The sequence below is a fragment of the Leptinotarsa decemlineata genome, unplaced genomic scaffold (genome assembly GCF_025532065.1).
Source record: "Leptinotarsa decemlineata unplaced genomic scaffold, Ldec_3_MD MMD2_tig00000251_RagTag_RagTag, whole genome shotgun sequence".
NCBI classification, from domain to species: domain Eukaryota; kingdom Metazoa; phylum Arthropoda; class Insecta; order Coleoptera; family Chrysomelidae; genus Leptinotarsa; species Leptinotarsa decemlineata.
The window spans coordinates 3,505,005-3,520,618 of NW_027412547.1; the positions used below are offsets into that span (position 1 = coordinate 3,505,005).

General features: G+C 33.7%; 2 protein-coding genes across 2 annotated transcripts in view; one reads left to right on the plus strand and one right to left on the minus strand.

Moving 5' to 3' along the window:
- Window positions 1–688, plus strand: part of Psa (puromycin-sensitive aminopeptidase) — a 29,564-nt gene extending 28,876 nt beyond the window's left edge. The window contains exon 9 of the mRNA XM_074173539.1: window positions 269–688. Coding sequence (XP_074029640.1) covers window positions 269–598 — 330 coding nt within the window. The 3' untranslated portion in view covers window positions 599–688. The remainder of the gene's footprint in view (window positions 1–268) is intronic.
- Window positions 689–5,334: 4,646 nt separating this feature from the next.
- garz (Sec7 domain-containing protein garz) lies at window positions 5,335–13,420 on the minus strand. The gene is made up of 2 exons (XM_023159932.2): window positions 12,992–13,420; window positions 5,335–12,938 (listed from the first exon to the last, which is right to left on the minus strand). Exons 1-2 carry the CDS (start codon window positions 13,284–13,286, stop codon window positions 8,167–8,169), a joined length of 5,067 nt encoding a protein of 1,688 aa, XP_023015700.2. The 5' UTR covers window positions 13,287–13,420; the 3' UTR covers window positions 5,335–8,166.
- Window positions 13,421–15,614: the final 2,194 nt, after the last annotated feature.

Consider the following 15,614-nt stretch of genomic DNA (forward strand, 5'->3'; position numbering starts at 1 on the left):
CATTTCTTTTTGTTTAGAGCACTTACTATTCGATTTTGAAATCACACAGTGCCGTATCAGTACTTTTTTTCTTAGTGAAACCATGTTGTGAGGGCGATAACAAGTTATTTGCTATGAAATAGGATTCCAATTGTTCTTTTATGTTAATTTCATAAAGTTTAGAGATACTTACTTGAAAGAATACTAATCTGTAATCTGTATTGTATCTCTGTTATAAACATTCTTGTTTCTTGGGGACATTATTATATATTCAACATGTTTTTTTCAGGATGAGGTCAGATCACAGGACACTGTATTTGTGATTGCTTCAGTGGCTCAAACAAACATAGGAAGGGATCTCGCATGGAAATTTTTCAAAGATAATTGGTGTCAATTAGAGGAACGTTTCAGTGGATATCTTCTCACAAGATTGGTGAAATACCTCACAGAAAATTTTGCAAGCGAAGAAATGTCCAAAGAAGTAGAAAACTTTTTCCAGACCCATAAGGCTCCTGGTATAGAAAGAACCGTTCAACAATCAGTAGAGACAATCCAGTTGAATACGGCTTGGTTGAAAAGGGATTCAGAAGCCATTAAACAATACCTCAGTTCTATTTGAATTATACTTAATATTATATATTTTTTTGTTAACTTTCAGCTACTGAATAATTAAATAAAATATTGTTTCAATTTACAATCGATATCAGAATCAGTGGGTGTTGTTTTTTTTAAACAACTATGTTATCATGAAACTTATCCTATACACAAGCAACTTTCAAGATGAAATTGTTCGAAGCACCCTAATATTTTTATGTGGAAAATACTTCATACCGTTTTTATATGTGATTTGTTCAATGTCATATAATTTGTCTCATAGTTGACTAAACATTGTTAGAATTTCATTTTAACACATCAAGGAATGCTTGCCTGTAGACAATATCATCTATATTTTCTTATTAGTCAGTGGGCTATGCTTGAAGACTGGCAGTAAACAAATCTAAAGCAAATGAACTTCAAAACATTCAAGCCAGTCTCTATATACCTACACAGTAGGTTTAATGGACTGACGCCTATCAAAAAACAACTACTCCCCTGGCTAATAACACGAAGGGCGTTGGATTATATCCGTCCATTAAACCTACTGTGTAGGTATATAACTAAATATATATATATATATATATATATATATATATATATATATATATATATATATATATATATATATATATATATATATATGTATCGAATAGACCCACTCACTTGTTACCTAACCTAACTACTTATATATATATATATATATATATATATATATATATATATAAAATATTTTGCTAACTTTCTTCAAAAGCTTTTGATAATTCCTCTTCCTTATTCTCTGTTTCACTATCGCTGTCGTCATTTAAATCAATAATGAATTTATTTCCGCCATTGATATGGAAGTGTTCAATCTCAATATTGTCTTTTTCAACTAAAATTACTTTTTTAATCATTTTCTGCCCGTCTTCTTCGGTAATATTAGATACTTCTTCTTTAACTAGCTATATCACCTTCCTCTCAAATTTTGGAAAATTATTGTTACGCCTGATGCTTTGTTTAAATTTTCCCCAAATCAACTCGACGGGATTGAAAACACAAAATAGGGGGGAAGTCTCAATATGGTGTGTCCATACTTTTCAGCAATACTCTCAAGGGCATACACTTTTTTAAATGTGTTTGTCTGTAAAACTTCAAGAAGTTGGTTTTTGGTATAGTTATCTTCAAAAAAAAATTGTTATCCACTAAAAAACTTTCCTCGAATTTTTATTCGGTACTTTGATGAGCTGTTGCGAATGATAGGAAGCGTTGTCAAGAACTGTTACACTATTTGCATCCAAATTTGAGACCAATGTGTTTTCAAACCATTCCCCAAAAATATTAGCTTCCATGTTCTTATGATATTCAACATTGCAGTCCTAAAGTTTTTTCCTCATAATTTCAAAGAATTCGGAACCCATCCTTTATTCCTCCGCATTGCACAATGATTAGTCGCGATCCTTTATTTGCAGGCATGGTAGGCGTACACATTCTCGAACCATCAGTCCACCCTTTCGTAACTGTGTCGTGAGTGTCATATCAAGTTTTGTCCAAATAGAAAATTTGCCGTTCTTGTCTATATTTAGTTATTTGTTCTAAGTATTTGTTACACAGTTCAACTATTCTTCTGTTTTCCATAACTGCTTGACGTTTGTTTATTATTTTAAATCTAAATCCTAGTTTCTTTATCCAATTCTGAAGAGTTTAGTCACAGCACCCGGAAGTATTCAATTTCTTCCTTATGATTTTAATTGTGGGAATCACATTGCTTTTGTAACAGTCGTATATTGTTTTTTTAATGATTTTATTAGATGAACACCTAAAGGTTTTTGATAATCCCACATCACATCGCGTCTTCCGTTCATAAGGTTTGTTTTTGAATATTTTACGTACAGTTGAGAAAGGAATTTCCGTCAAATCTGATGTAGCTTGTAATAGTTTGTTTTCCTCGAAACCAAACTTGAGATGTAGATTCTTATATATGTTGAAACATACTCTCTGTGTTTCAATATTCAAATTCATCCGAATCTTATTCACTGGTATATCTTTTTCGCATTATTCACCAGTGCTATTGGAATCACTACACAGGAAAAAGTCTGCTTTGTTATCACACTCGTTATTATTATTAGTACTTGTCCAAGGACGCCACATTTTAAACAAATAACAAAAATTATAACTTCACCAATATCGAATTTCAACACTCAAATCGCGATCAGTTCCTGAACTAAACATTGATGACACAACGGCGGTACTCATCGCAACATTCTATTGGTCACTGTAATATGAGTTCAAATTTAATTTTATTACTCTTCAGCCAATCATAAAACTTGGTTAGTAAAAATTATGCAATACAAACCGCCAGTTCTTCGGTCCACGTGGACTAATTCGTAGGGGCATTATTTCTTTACATTGGTTTTTTGGCCTTTGAGTTCGCCGATAGCTATAAGAATTACTATATCAGTTACTTCGACCATACCAAATTGAAAAAAAATTCAGGTTGGAATTAAATATCCTCAGAAAAAGAAAGAATATGCAAGTATCGTTAACTGGATGCACTCAACTTTTGATTAGGTTAGGTCAAAAGAGTAGATCTATTCGACCCTCCACCGCAACCTGCAAGGTTTTATTTTGGGTCACATCTAATCACACTCGACCAAATAAACACAGCTTCTCAACGTACATTGATCAAATATTCAGTCACTTGTTGGGAGGTAGACTTTTTGTAATTCTTTAGGTAGTTGACTCTCATCGACTTCTCCAAATATAGAATCAGTGCCTTGGAGAGTGCTCACTATAGGCATTCTAAAAAGGTATTTTCATTAGAAATCTATTTTACATATCTTTTGATTTTGGTTATCAGATTGGTGCGTGACAGGCTATGTAAGTCCTGATGAAACAAATCGAACCTTCCAGAAGACAAATATACCAAAACGTTCTGTTGGGGCCTCGTGACGACCTCGGCAGAAATTCGGAAGTTGTTTTAAATATAGTGATTGACTATAGATTGATTGATTAGATTGACTGGTGCCTCAGCTATACGTTTTCTTATAATAGTCAGTTAGTTTGGCAATACAGTTTATCATCACCTGTTGGAAGTTTCATTTTCAGATGATTTAACAATAAGCTTTGCACAGAGGCCCAGTATGGGAATATCGGGAACTGTTGCATTTACCAACCAAGATACAAAGTCGGTTAAATTAGAAAAAAGTTGCTCATTTTCGAGCTTATTTACTTGACTTTTCAAAATATTGAAGATTATATGTGAAACAAGTGAAATTGTCGCCGAGAGCTAACTTATAATAGGATATTCTTTTTTTTTGCTGCATATAAAAAGTAAAATTGGTGATGGACGAAACAATGCATTGAAAATCTGTAAAAGCCATCTTGTATAGCTTGAAAAGTGGGTATTAAGAAGTGATTTTTGTTATTTAATATCTCTTTAATCAAAGTTTAAAAAAATCAAGCGAAAATGGTGAATTTCGGTTTTTTTTAGAATATCTATAAAACAAATCGGAATTTTTATAATTTGTAAACTTCATTTGAATAAGCTCCTTAATAGAACGCAATATTTACCTAAGTTAACCAACTTTGTATCTCTCACGATTTCCAATATATCCAAGGAAGCTCCTCCTTATCTCGACAGTCAGTATAAAATATGATTCTACTATATTTTAATGGAAACATGTTTCTCACCGGGTTCCATACGGTCATACGATTTTTATATATGCAATCGGAAATATAAAAAAGAAACTAAAGAATATTGGGAGCTGTCAGGAATGCTTTTTCAGATGTATATTTCATTTCACAATATTTGTTATGCTTAATGATGGTTTCATAATTAAGTCCCAGCTCAACCTTCAACTCACTGATAATTGCAGGTGGAATTATCACTCGATTTTATTATTATATTATTACTTTTTATTTGCAAATAATGCTCTTCATAGTACAGTCAGTCACTTATAAAATACAAAACAAACAAAAAATAAAAATTGAGACAAGTCACATTTCAAAAACAAGAAATTGGAAAAAAAACGAAGTATTGATGACTATTACTTGAAATATATTCACTACATTTTCTTTTGAATGAATGACAGCTTTTTATACGACTTGGCAAATTATTAAATGCAATCAGACCAGAATTATACGAGTCACAACCTATATGTTCTCTGTTGATATACAAATTTCCTATTCTATTTCTAGTAGAGTGTGTATGAATACTACTTGTGTAGGTTAACTGATCACTTAGATAATTTGGCAACATATTGTGTTTCATTTTAAATATTAGCATATTCAGTGTTATCCTTTGTTTAGCAGACATAAGAGACAATGTTTCCAACGTTCTTCTGAATATAACCACAGTGCGCATTGAGGTTCAATTCTTGATCTAATTCCGAAACATTCAACAGTTAAAGTTGTTTGTTATTAGATTTCCGAATTTCTACCAAACAGCTTGAAGATGCATTGGTCGGTCGGTAGCCAGGTGGTTCGACATGGGTGCTTTGTTCACTCACTCGAACTGACCGCAGTATTGGTCGGTGGTTCAATCCCCAGGCTGAACGATCGATTTTCACTTGCTATCGTCCAACCCGTGTTAGGAATCACGCGTTAAAAGGTAAGACCTCGTTAATCCTTAGCTCGCACAAGTTTCGACTTCTAAGGATTGTCGTTCGTAGGGGTGCGTCAGCTGGTTAACGAAAAAAAGATTTTTTAACAGATCAGGAAAGCTGCTTGGTGATACAAAAGTAATGATGAAAAAGGAAGTCGTGAAATAAATAAAAGAAATTTAATAATAAAACGAAATAATTCTTCAATTTTTATGGATACTTTACTATCAGGTATCCATATGAACTGAAGTAATCTTGTATTTATTTTATTTTCAATAACTTTACACATATTGGCGTAACATAATATTTACAAAATAACACAGTATTTATATCTACACTTCCACAGAATCAATGTTAATTGACAATATAAAAAAAATCAGTTATATGATATTTCTATGTTGCAAAATTAATAGCTCATTCGATTATAGTCTATTTCATGTACCAACTTACAGAAATGGGTTTCGATAGCATAAAATGTACAGGGAGATATTTATTCAATGGCATATGTATCAAATTTCAATAAATTGATGGATGTAGCCGTTACTACGTGGTAGAAAATTATCATGAAAAATAAGAATTAAAACTTTCTATAATTTTAACCACTTTTATTTGTAACTAACTTAACTGCAGTTTCGTCCTAAAAGGACATTTTCAAACTTATACATTAATGTATAAGTTATAGGTTAATAAATAAGTTTGAAAATGTCCTTATAGGACAAACAGCAGTAACGTTAGTTGCGAATAAAAGTGGTAAAAAACATAGAGTTTCAATTCTCATTTTTCATGTATCAAATGTCATCAATCTAGATTTCATGTATCATAGAATGTTCACAAAAATATGGGAGGGGCAAAATTTTTCGTTTTCCATGGAAAATGATTGACAACTCAGTATTTTTAGAATGATAGGAACTTGATACCATAAGTTTCCTAGCTGATAACTCTCTGACGTCACTTTGTTATCCAGACGGCTAGTTGATACCTGCAGTTCATTACCTGCCTACATTTCATGGCCAGGGGCGAAACAGAAGCTTTTTATTTTTATTTCAACATGAGTCCAACCCAAAAAAATTATATAAAATATTGATCTCTAACAAGAGGAGAGTTCGTGTACTTGAACACTCAAAAGACAGGTATACTGCAGACACGTGTTTCTGGCTACTGACCTCATCAACGCGTTACATCCAAGTGCAAAGATGTCAATCAGTGGTTAAGCTTATGGAATTATGCTTTGCTTGATGAGAAATTAATTTTAAGAATATTTTCAGTTTTTGAAAAAAAAGTTGGTCTTAGCTGTGAAACGAAAACCATTTTATTTCAGATGTTTTCACATTGTTCATGTTGTGTCAAAATGTTACTTAGAAAAGTCGTTGGGAATGGGGTTAATAGGAATTTCACTAGTTCGGAATTCCATTGTCTAATATATAAAATGATTTGAAATCCCTGAAACAACAAGGAGAATTAAAGCAAAAATTATTATTTTTGCTTAATACAATTGTTATTTTCAGCTATTCATTTTTAATTCTCCTTTTTAGTTGTTTCAGGGATTTCAAATCATTTTATATATTAGAAATAGAAGTCCGAACTAGTGAAATTCATCAAGAAACATTGTCAATCGCCTTCAAACAAAGGGGTTAGTTAATAGGGTTGAACATGATAAATTGTATTTACTCACAAATTCAGCTCATATATTGCTGGAAGGTACTTTCAATAGGTATATAGTAGGTAAAGTAATGATATTATTACGTTTTGTGAATGTTATTTGTGAAGAACTACAATTTATTTTGTTCAATCTAAAAAAATTGAAGTAGTTGAATCTTCCTAAAATTTTGTATAGAGCCATAGTTTCCCATCCCGGACAACTTTTTTCAATAACATTTTGACATGTTACGAGCTTCATCATCAAGGCCAATTTGTTTTTCAAAATCAGAACATATTTATGAAATTCACTTCTCACCAACAAAGCTTAACCCCGCAATTTTATAAAATACATCTATATAAATCAAAGTTCACATTTTCATATGACTTTATCATTTATGGTGAAAAATTCGAAAAAATATGAATATTTTAACCAGCACAATCATTGTTGATTTTCAAATGTTTGTGAATATTCGAAAATAATAATCAAACTTGTTCAAGTTGAAATTCATGCACAATTTCGAGAACATATAAATATTATATTTCAGAATTCTGCACGATGCGAGAATTTATCTGAGGTATGTTTTCAATAGTAATAGATCATTCTCCACAACAAATTACGTGGTTTCTTTAAGATTTGTTGCAGTAGTTAGTCTAAGCAAATTCCCTCTGGTTGAATTCTATAATAAAGAATTATGTAATGAACTTGTTATTATATGTGACCTCCACAAAAGATGACTTTTCAAAAAATAGAGCATTCGTTCACAACAGGAATCACATATAAATTTGATTTTTTAGGGGATGAATCGACAAAGTTCCTAATTGACTGTTTTAATGACATTCACATTCACCAGATCTTACTTCTAAAATTTTACCTCCGACATAATTTTGAAAAGCTGTATAAGCACAAACCATCAACTTTTAATGAGAATTGTAAGGAAGAGGATTGTAAGGATCTGTATACTTTGCAACAAAGAATACTACATTTTTTAATGAAAAAGCCTGTTGACAACCTAAATGTATTATTACTATTGTTATCATTTTTATACACTTATCGAATGAGCCACCAATTTTTACAAATATAATGTCTAACCAGAATAGCGAATCAGTTTGAAAAAATGAAACCTATAAACTCACAATTCTTCGTTATGAATAATATTTTCAGTTTCCCTTTTTTCTTTAAAAATTTGGCTAGACTAAAACACATTCAGTATTCCCAATGATAGCTTTGTATCTGAAGGTACTTTTTTGTTCTCTCGCAAAAGTCAATGACTGGTATAAATTAATAAATTATTACCAATTGTACTCCAGACTGTTTTCAAATATAGTGAAACTGTTTACAGTTTCCACCAATTAATAATAATAATCCAATTAACTAACAGGTTATTAGCTTTTCAGAATATGGAGTTGATTCTTTAGTTTCAAATGACTGTTGAGTGTTTCGTATATTTTCTAGAAGTTTGTCTTCCACACTAGCCGGGGATTCACTCTCAATTTCCCTGAAAAGGTCATTCTTTAATTCTGGTAAAAACTTAGTTATTCTTTCCCACGTAGCATTCCACAAAATACTTCTACCTTCAGGCCCATCAAATACTTTAGCGGAATCCATGACCAACAGCATATTTTTCAAAGACTCTGGAATAGCTTCGTACAACAAATCACTTTTATCTGCATGCATGTACTTATCCATAAAATCGAGTATAATCAACCATAAATTACTGAATGTAGAGAGAGATGATAAAGGAGTTAGATGGTGAAGGAAAACTTTCGATAAAAGAGTAGCTGCTCTCATCCTGGTTTCTTCCATTGAACCAGCATCTTTCGGCATTGTTGGCTGTAAAAGGTAATTCAGCAAAGGAAAGAGGACTCTCTGGAAGCACTGTTCCCATTCTGGACCACTCAAAGTTTGCAGATCATGAACCAATAAGGCTCTTTGTAAGTATGTTATGGCACTTGTTCTGACTTGATATCTAGAATCACAACAAAGCCTAGCAATTCCTTGTAAAAGAGGACACCAACCTTGGGACCACAAGGATGTTTCTTGTGAAACTTCTCCACCTTCTTCAGCCCACCACTTGAAAATTTGAGCAGTTCTAGTATGTAGTGTATGCATGAGATCCAGTAACTGTATTGAAATTTGATGATAGCCACTAGGTACCCCCTCTTCTTCACTTTCTTCATCCTCATCTGGGCTGCTTGTCGGACTTTTTCTATTTCTGGAAACCCTCAATCTCGTTCGGTTAGATTTGATTCGTGGCCTAGATTCGTGATTAGCGAATCTCTTAGTTCCGTTACAACTCTGTACGTTTGCCTCAACAAATGTCCTGATACAATGAACACAAATATCAAAATTATACGGTGTTATATGAGCTACATCTCTAACTAAAAATGCAAGGCTTTCACAGCACTTCATCATACTACGAGGATCATGAATTCCCAAGTTCTTTTCCAAACAAAGTTCATATTGGGTTGGTGGCACAGTTCTGCCCATGACGGGTTGAATTTCACCTTCGTTACCAACCAGTATCCAACCTCCAGTACTGGGCGTTCCAAGTGGTGAAACAGGAACAAAACTTTTTTGATGCTCTTGGTCATGTTTGGTACTCTTTGTTAGCTCTGAATCGGATTTGTATCCTCTATCAACAATGGCATCGTCTTCTCTAGTATTATCAGGATATTCCTCGCCAGATTTAATCTCATGGCTAAGCAAAGATGAATCTTCTGTAATAGGCTTAGGTGGTTGGGCTCCTGCTCCGACACATTCAAGAAGTGTGAATATAATCGTCCAGTCAGTATTAGTATGTATATTCTGGGCAGAAGTTTTCAATAATTCAAATAATCCAAACGAGATCTGTCGGGATATTCTGCTTAATGTACTACTTTTCAGCAGAAGAAGCATTCGAAGTGACTGCAGAACTATATGACTCATTTCTTCGTTTCTCATCAAACGTATAGCTATTCGTAATAATCCTATTACTGACCTCTCCAGAAGGAACTGGTAATCAAAGAGAGATGCATTCATTACAATAGTATATATGTGGTCTCGTACATTCTGCCATATTGACATTACTCGATCTCTATTTTGCATAACAATTTTTATAAGGAGTTCCAAGAAAAACACTGTTACATTCTGATTATAGTTGTACCCCAGGCTTTCTTGAATGTCAGGTCCTCTGGATAACTCTATCAAAGTTTTAACCATTTCCAGAAGAGCATTTTCATGGAGAAATTTAGAGTCGGTTATCAACTGATCCAAATTACAATCTTTTATACATTCTTTGGTTATTTCAATAAAATATTGTTCCTCAGGTGTTGGTACTTTCGAGAGATTTTCAGCTGAAACCATGTAGGAATATAATGAGCTTAAGAGACCTGTATCTTGTTTTTCCAAATTGGGAGCCTCTTCAAAGTGTAACACAAATTTTCCACTTGGTTCAATGAAATCTTCAATTTCAGTGAAAGTTTTGGAGAGCAAGTCATTGGTGTATAAGGACAACATCAGATCAAACAAAGTTTTCCAACCTTCTGTAATGCTATTGCCATGAAGATGGAACAAGGCAAAAAAAGTTTTCAATGCCAACTGTGCTTTATTATTTGCTCCAAACTGAATAACAACATTGTTTTGTCTTCCCCCATTATGGAATAGAGAAAATTTAGAGATTGTCAAAAGAAGCATGTCTAAACTCTTAGGAATATTCAGATTAGAAGCTATAAAGGCACACTGTTCAAATCCCTTCATTATTTTTTTGTATATACTTGGATTGTCACTCTTTTCAAAACCAGATGATAGAGCAGACACAGCTGGACCATATAGAATCTGGAATAATTCAAAATCATATGTGCCACTATTTTCATGAACATACGAAGCCTCTTTTGATTGACCTTTCCGTAACAGTAACTTCCAGAGGTAATTATCTCTGATGATACCTGCTTGTTCTGCAGGCATGACAATTTCATCATTTTTTATTGTATTATAAATTTCATCGAGTAGTTCTTCATCAAAGTCATCTCCACCATTAACACCTTTCAAATTCTTTTTAAATGCAGAAGCACTCATTGGCACAGTTTGTTTTTTTGCATTCTCATTATGTTGATCCACATTCAACATAATTATTGCATAGGCCAAAGTAAAGGCTGAATCAACATCAGCAAAAGGTTCCCCGTTACTTTTGTGCCAATGATCTGCAAAATGTTCCAAAATAAGTGAAATTGTAGGTGCTTCACCAGGTAATCTGAAAGATTCCAAAAACGCTCTCAAAGCTTCATCTATTCTAACATCTGTGAAGTTGAATGTCTTCACAAAAGCTTCTAAAATCTTCAGATTGCTCCTATTGCTTATGTATTCACCAATCATAGCTTTACTTAGACCAGGATTTTCTCGCAAAAACATCACAATTTCTTCTATGTCTAATACAGGTTTAAGAAACCCATGTTCTTGAAGAAATTCTATACCTTTTTTAGGTTTTTGGTTGAAATACTCTGTACCCTGAGGTAACCATTTTTTCAAAAACTTTTTATGTGCTAGTTCTTCCTTATTTGGCACATTATCAGCTGATTTCACTTTTGAAGATCTATTATAATTATATATATTTTCTCTAGATCCACTGTCATTTAAGCTTATTTCATTATTTAATATTTTTTGTTTGCTTTTCTCTTTGCATCGCTTTTCGATTCCTTCAATAGTGATAAGAAGTGCATCCAATGACAACAATTGTGTTTGATTCAATCCATTTGTCGCAGAAAACGTAAATTTGGCTAACAACTTTGTAAATTCTTCAAATAGATTGAGGCAATATAGGTCACAATCATAATTTAAATATAACTCAGTATGGAAACCAGGTATTCTCCACAACTGGAGCAGGTTTTCCATAGCAATTTCCCTATGTTCGTGGGTTATCTTAGTTGAATCGCTCGATAAAATGTCCATCAATTTTTTTAAATAGAATTCCAACTGATATTTCAAAAAACTCCTTTGAGATTGGAACATCAAAAATGCTACTTGTAAGTCTGCAGCAAACACCGAGAGCCGTTCAGTACTCATTAAAGAAAATAAATTTCTGCATAAATCATCTTTGACTAAAAACTGTAAAGTGTTGTATCTTCCTATACTTTCAGCACCAACTTCAAATGCTACGGTTAATAAAATCAATCCTAGATGAATCATAACATCAGTATTTTGTTTATCTAATAGATTGCAAAGACTTATTAAAAATCTGAAAAGCTCTCTGGCACATGCAAGGCCGTATGGAGACAATATTAGTTCTTGGTGGAGTTGTGGGGTAAACCTTATACCTCTTTGATTAACATACTCTTGACTAGAATCATTTGAAGAATCACATGTGCCATCATTGACGGTTTCTTTTGCTTTTGTTATATCATCCTGTGAGTTAATTTGGGATACTTCAGTCTCAACATGATGATTGTGTTCAGTGGTATTTGAAATTTGATCGTCACATTGAACATTTTTCATTTCTGAATTATTAGATTGAGTACTAAAAATACCTGACTCCAAATCAGATATATAACCTTCATTCTGAACAGGTGATGGAAACGAAAGTTCACTTACTTCAATGGTATCACAACTCATGGAATGAATATTTTGTAAAATAGAACCTTGTAAATCTACTACATTACTAACAGATAGGGTTGTTAATGGTGTTGACGATATGGAACTTGGAGTTGAATCTTGAACTACTTTTGGTGGAACAAAGGACTGAATACCTTCAGAATCAACTTTTTCTCTTTTTCGGTATGTCTGTTTATTTTTTCGTTTTGTTCTAGTCTGGTCCAAAGTTCCCGTACGCATTTGAAACTGTTTTATACTGGTTGTTCTTAAATCCTCACAAAACTGTGGAAGTCTCATAAAAACTAAGTGAACCATATCTTTCAAATAATGCTCAGCAGTTTTTCTCAAAAGTTCACTGAGTCTTGTTTCAAAACATATCCTGAAGCATGACAGCATAATTTCACATAAACTTTCATTTGTTAGATTAACCCCCTCGGGAGATAAAGTGAGAGTTCTCAATACCTGAAGGATTCTCATTAAAACTACACCATCTGAGGACTGATCTGTTCCTACAAATCTTGCATGTGTAACAGCATCTGCAATGTTGTGTATAGCTTGTGGTATCGAGGCGTGCATAGGATCTAAAAATTCATTTAATTTACACATATGTTCAGTATACTAGTGGAGTACTTACCTATGATACCATATGATAGAAACTTGTTAACAGATGATAATGCTAAACTGGTGACAGGACCTGTAGTTTCTTCAGATCTTATAACATTTAAAAAAGGTGACAGAAAAGTGATGGGTTCAACAAATCTCAAGTCATCTACATTATCAAGTATTTCACGGAGTTCCTGAAAATTTTTCATAAGGGCATCATCTTCTTGATAGGAGTGTGAAGACCATCTTGTTCCACGGCGCATTGCTATCATCAAAACAGATATTTCACCTTTTACTACAAAAATTCCATTGCCAGGTAAATTCATTTTGAATACTCTTTTGAAAAAGTGTTATCATCTGAATTTAGTACACGTTTTAAAAACTACTTCATTGAAGTATTTTTATTTTGACATTCCATCAACCCATAGTTCATAATCGTGATTTGGCAATTTGGCACCTGTCACTGTCACTGTTGCACTCTCAGAGCATTAAAAGTTGTCTTTTTCGCACTGATTTGCTCTCTCTCTCTCTGTATCTATCTTATGACCAAATTTCCCGTAGAGCAGAGGTTCCCAAACTTGTTTTGATCATAGACCATATCAAAATTTTGCTGGTTCCGGTGGACCCCCTACAGCTATTCACAGCAAAAGAAACTAATCAAAAATCGCACACACAAAAGTTGTATTTCGTTCCATTTGCGCACGGTACTGAAGAGCCCTAAAGCAAGTGTCTTAAGGGGCAATTCCACTGAGGCAACAGTGAACGACATGTCGCATGGATACTTGTTTCCTAGTGTTGCCCATTGTAGGCGTCCGACAAGTTGCCCGGACACATGTTGCATGTCGCATGCGGATTTTGTTGCCCCATGTCGCATGCGCGTTGTCGTACATGGGTGTAGCATGCGGCATGCGTGATTCCATTCAAGCAACTCAGTTTGGTCAACATGTCACTACAAACAGTAGCGGCGGCTGCTTATTTGGTAATCGCATTACGAAAAGATCGCAAAAGGAAAAGAAAAACACCCCAGTATTGGAGAAAAAATTTATATGTCGATGGACAAGAAATTCAAATTAATTTGTACAACAAGTTGATTGCTGACGATGATGTTCTATTTCGAAATTTTACGCGGATGAGTAAAGAAGATTTTGAATACTTACTTCAAAAAATCTCACCTATAATAAGAAAATGTGATACCAACTTTAGGGAAGCAATTACACCTCGCGTGAGATTATTAGTGACATTAAGATATTTGGCTACAGGTGATAGTTATCCATCGCTTATGTATCTATTTCGATTATCTGAGCCAAGCATTTCTCGAATTATTCCAGAGGTTTGCAGAGCTATGATGGACGTTCTACAAGATTTTGTCAGGGTAAGTAAAAATATTAATATATATGTATAACCATTTTGTTATTTGAAGCAAAACATAATTAAATCAATATCACATGTCAAGTGAATAAAGTGAATAACTTTTCTTATTAATTAAAAGTAACTAAAAACTATAAAACTTAAACTTTAAAAACATAACTTAAAATACATAATAAACATAATTATTGAGTAGACGAGGATAATGATTCGTCTGAAAAGGAGCTATAGAACGACAGTAATTCGCTGCTTCCCATTTGGGGAGATGGTGTAGTTTCTGGATGAACAACCGTCGGCGTCAGTTGTTGCAATGTGCTTGGGTCGTATTTCCCCATGTCTGCTTCGAACAGTATATTGTTAATAGCATGTTCTACTAAATTTTTGGTATAGGCACTATACTGCCGATGCTTAGTGGCGACATACTCCCCAAACACGGTACTTGCATCCCTTGGCTTATTTACAGATTCCTTCAAAATGGCATATGCTTCATCCGCACGATCATCTTCCACTTTTCTCTTCCTGTTTACCTTAAGGGGAGATTGAAATAATTTTTTTGATGGACGAGATGGGGACGGAACTGATGAGGAATGAAGTACATCAACAGTTTCATCTTCACTGGGTGCAACCTGTAGATCAAAAATGAATTTAATTTTTTTCAATAAAATGTCATAAAATAATTGAAAATTTATTCAAATTTGAAATAGAGATTTATAGATCAATTAAATGTTAATAATTTTTTTTTCAGATGCCACGCTCAGAAAACGAATGGAGAAAGATAGCAAATGATTACGAAGTTTCCTGGAATTATCCTCATTGCATAGGAGCTTGTGACGGAAAACATGTTGTCATACAAAATCCCAAAAACAGTGGCAGTATGTTTTTCAACTACAAAGGGACTTTCAGCATTGTTTTAATGGCCGTTGCCGACGCAAATTATAATTTTATATATGCTAATGTTGGCTGCCAAGGCAGGATATCTGACGGAGGTGTTTTTCGAGAAACATCGTTTTATCACAAGTTGGCCAAAGGTACGCTAAAATTACCTGACCCAGAACCTCTTCCTGGTAGCAATAAATTATCGCCTTATGTCTTGTTGACGGACGATGCGTTCCCACTACAGGAACACATAATGAAACCCTTCAGCGGCCACCACGAAAAAGGCTCTTCACAAAGATTATACAATTATAGGTATTCACGCGCGCGAAGAGTAGTGGAAAATTCATTTGGGCTGCTGGCAAGTGTATTTCGTGTATTTAGAAAACCGCTAATGATTAATTTGGAAAACGCTG

Bases quoted from the DNA above. Each gene is read 5' to 3' on its own strand.
- garz (XM_023159932.2), bottom strand. From the start codon at position 13,286: ATGAATTTACCTGGCAATGGAATTTTTGTAGTAAAAGGTGAAATATCT. The intron at 12,939-12,991 runs GTAAGTACTCCA...ATGAATTTTTAG, and splicing joins TCTATCATATGGTATCATAG to ATCCTATGCACGCCTCGATA.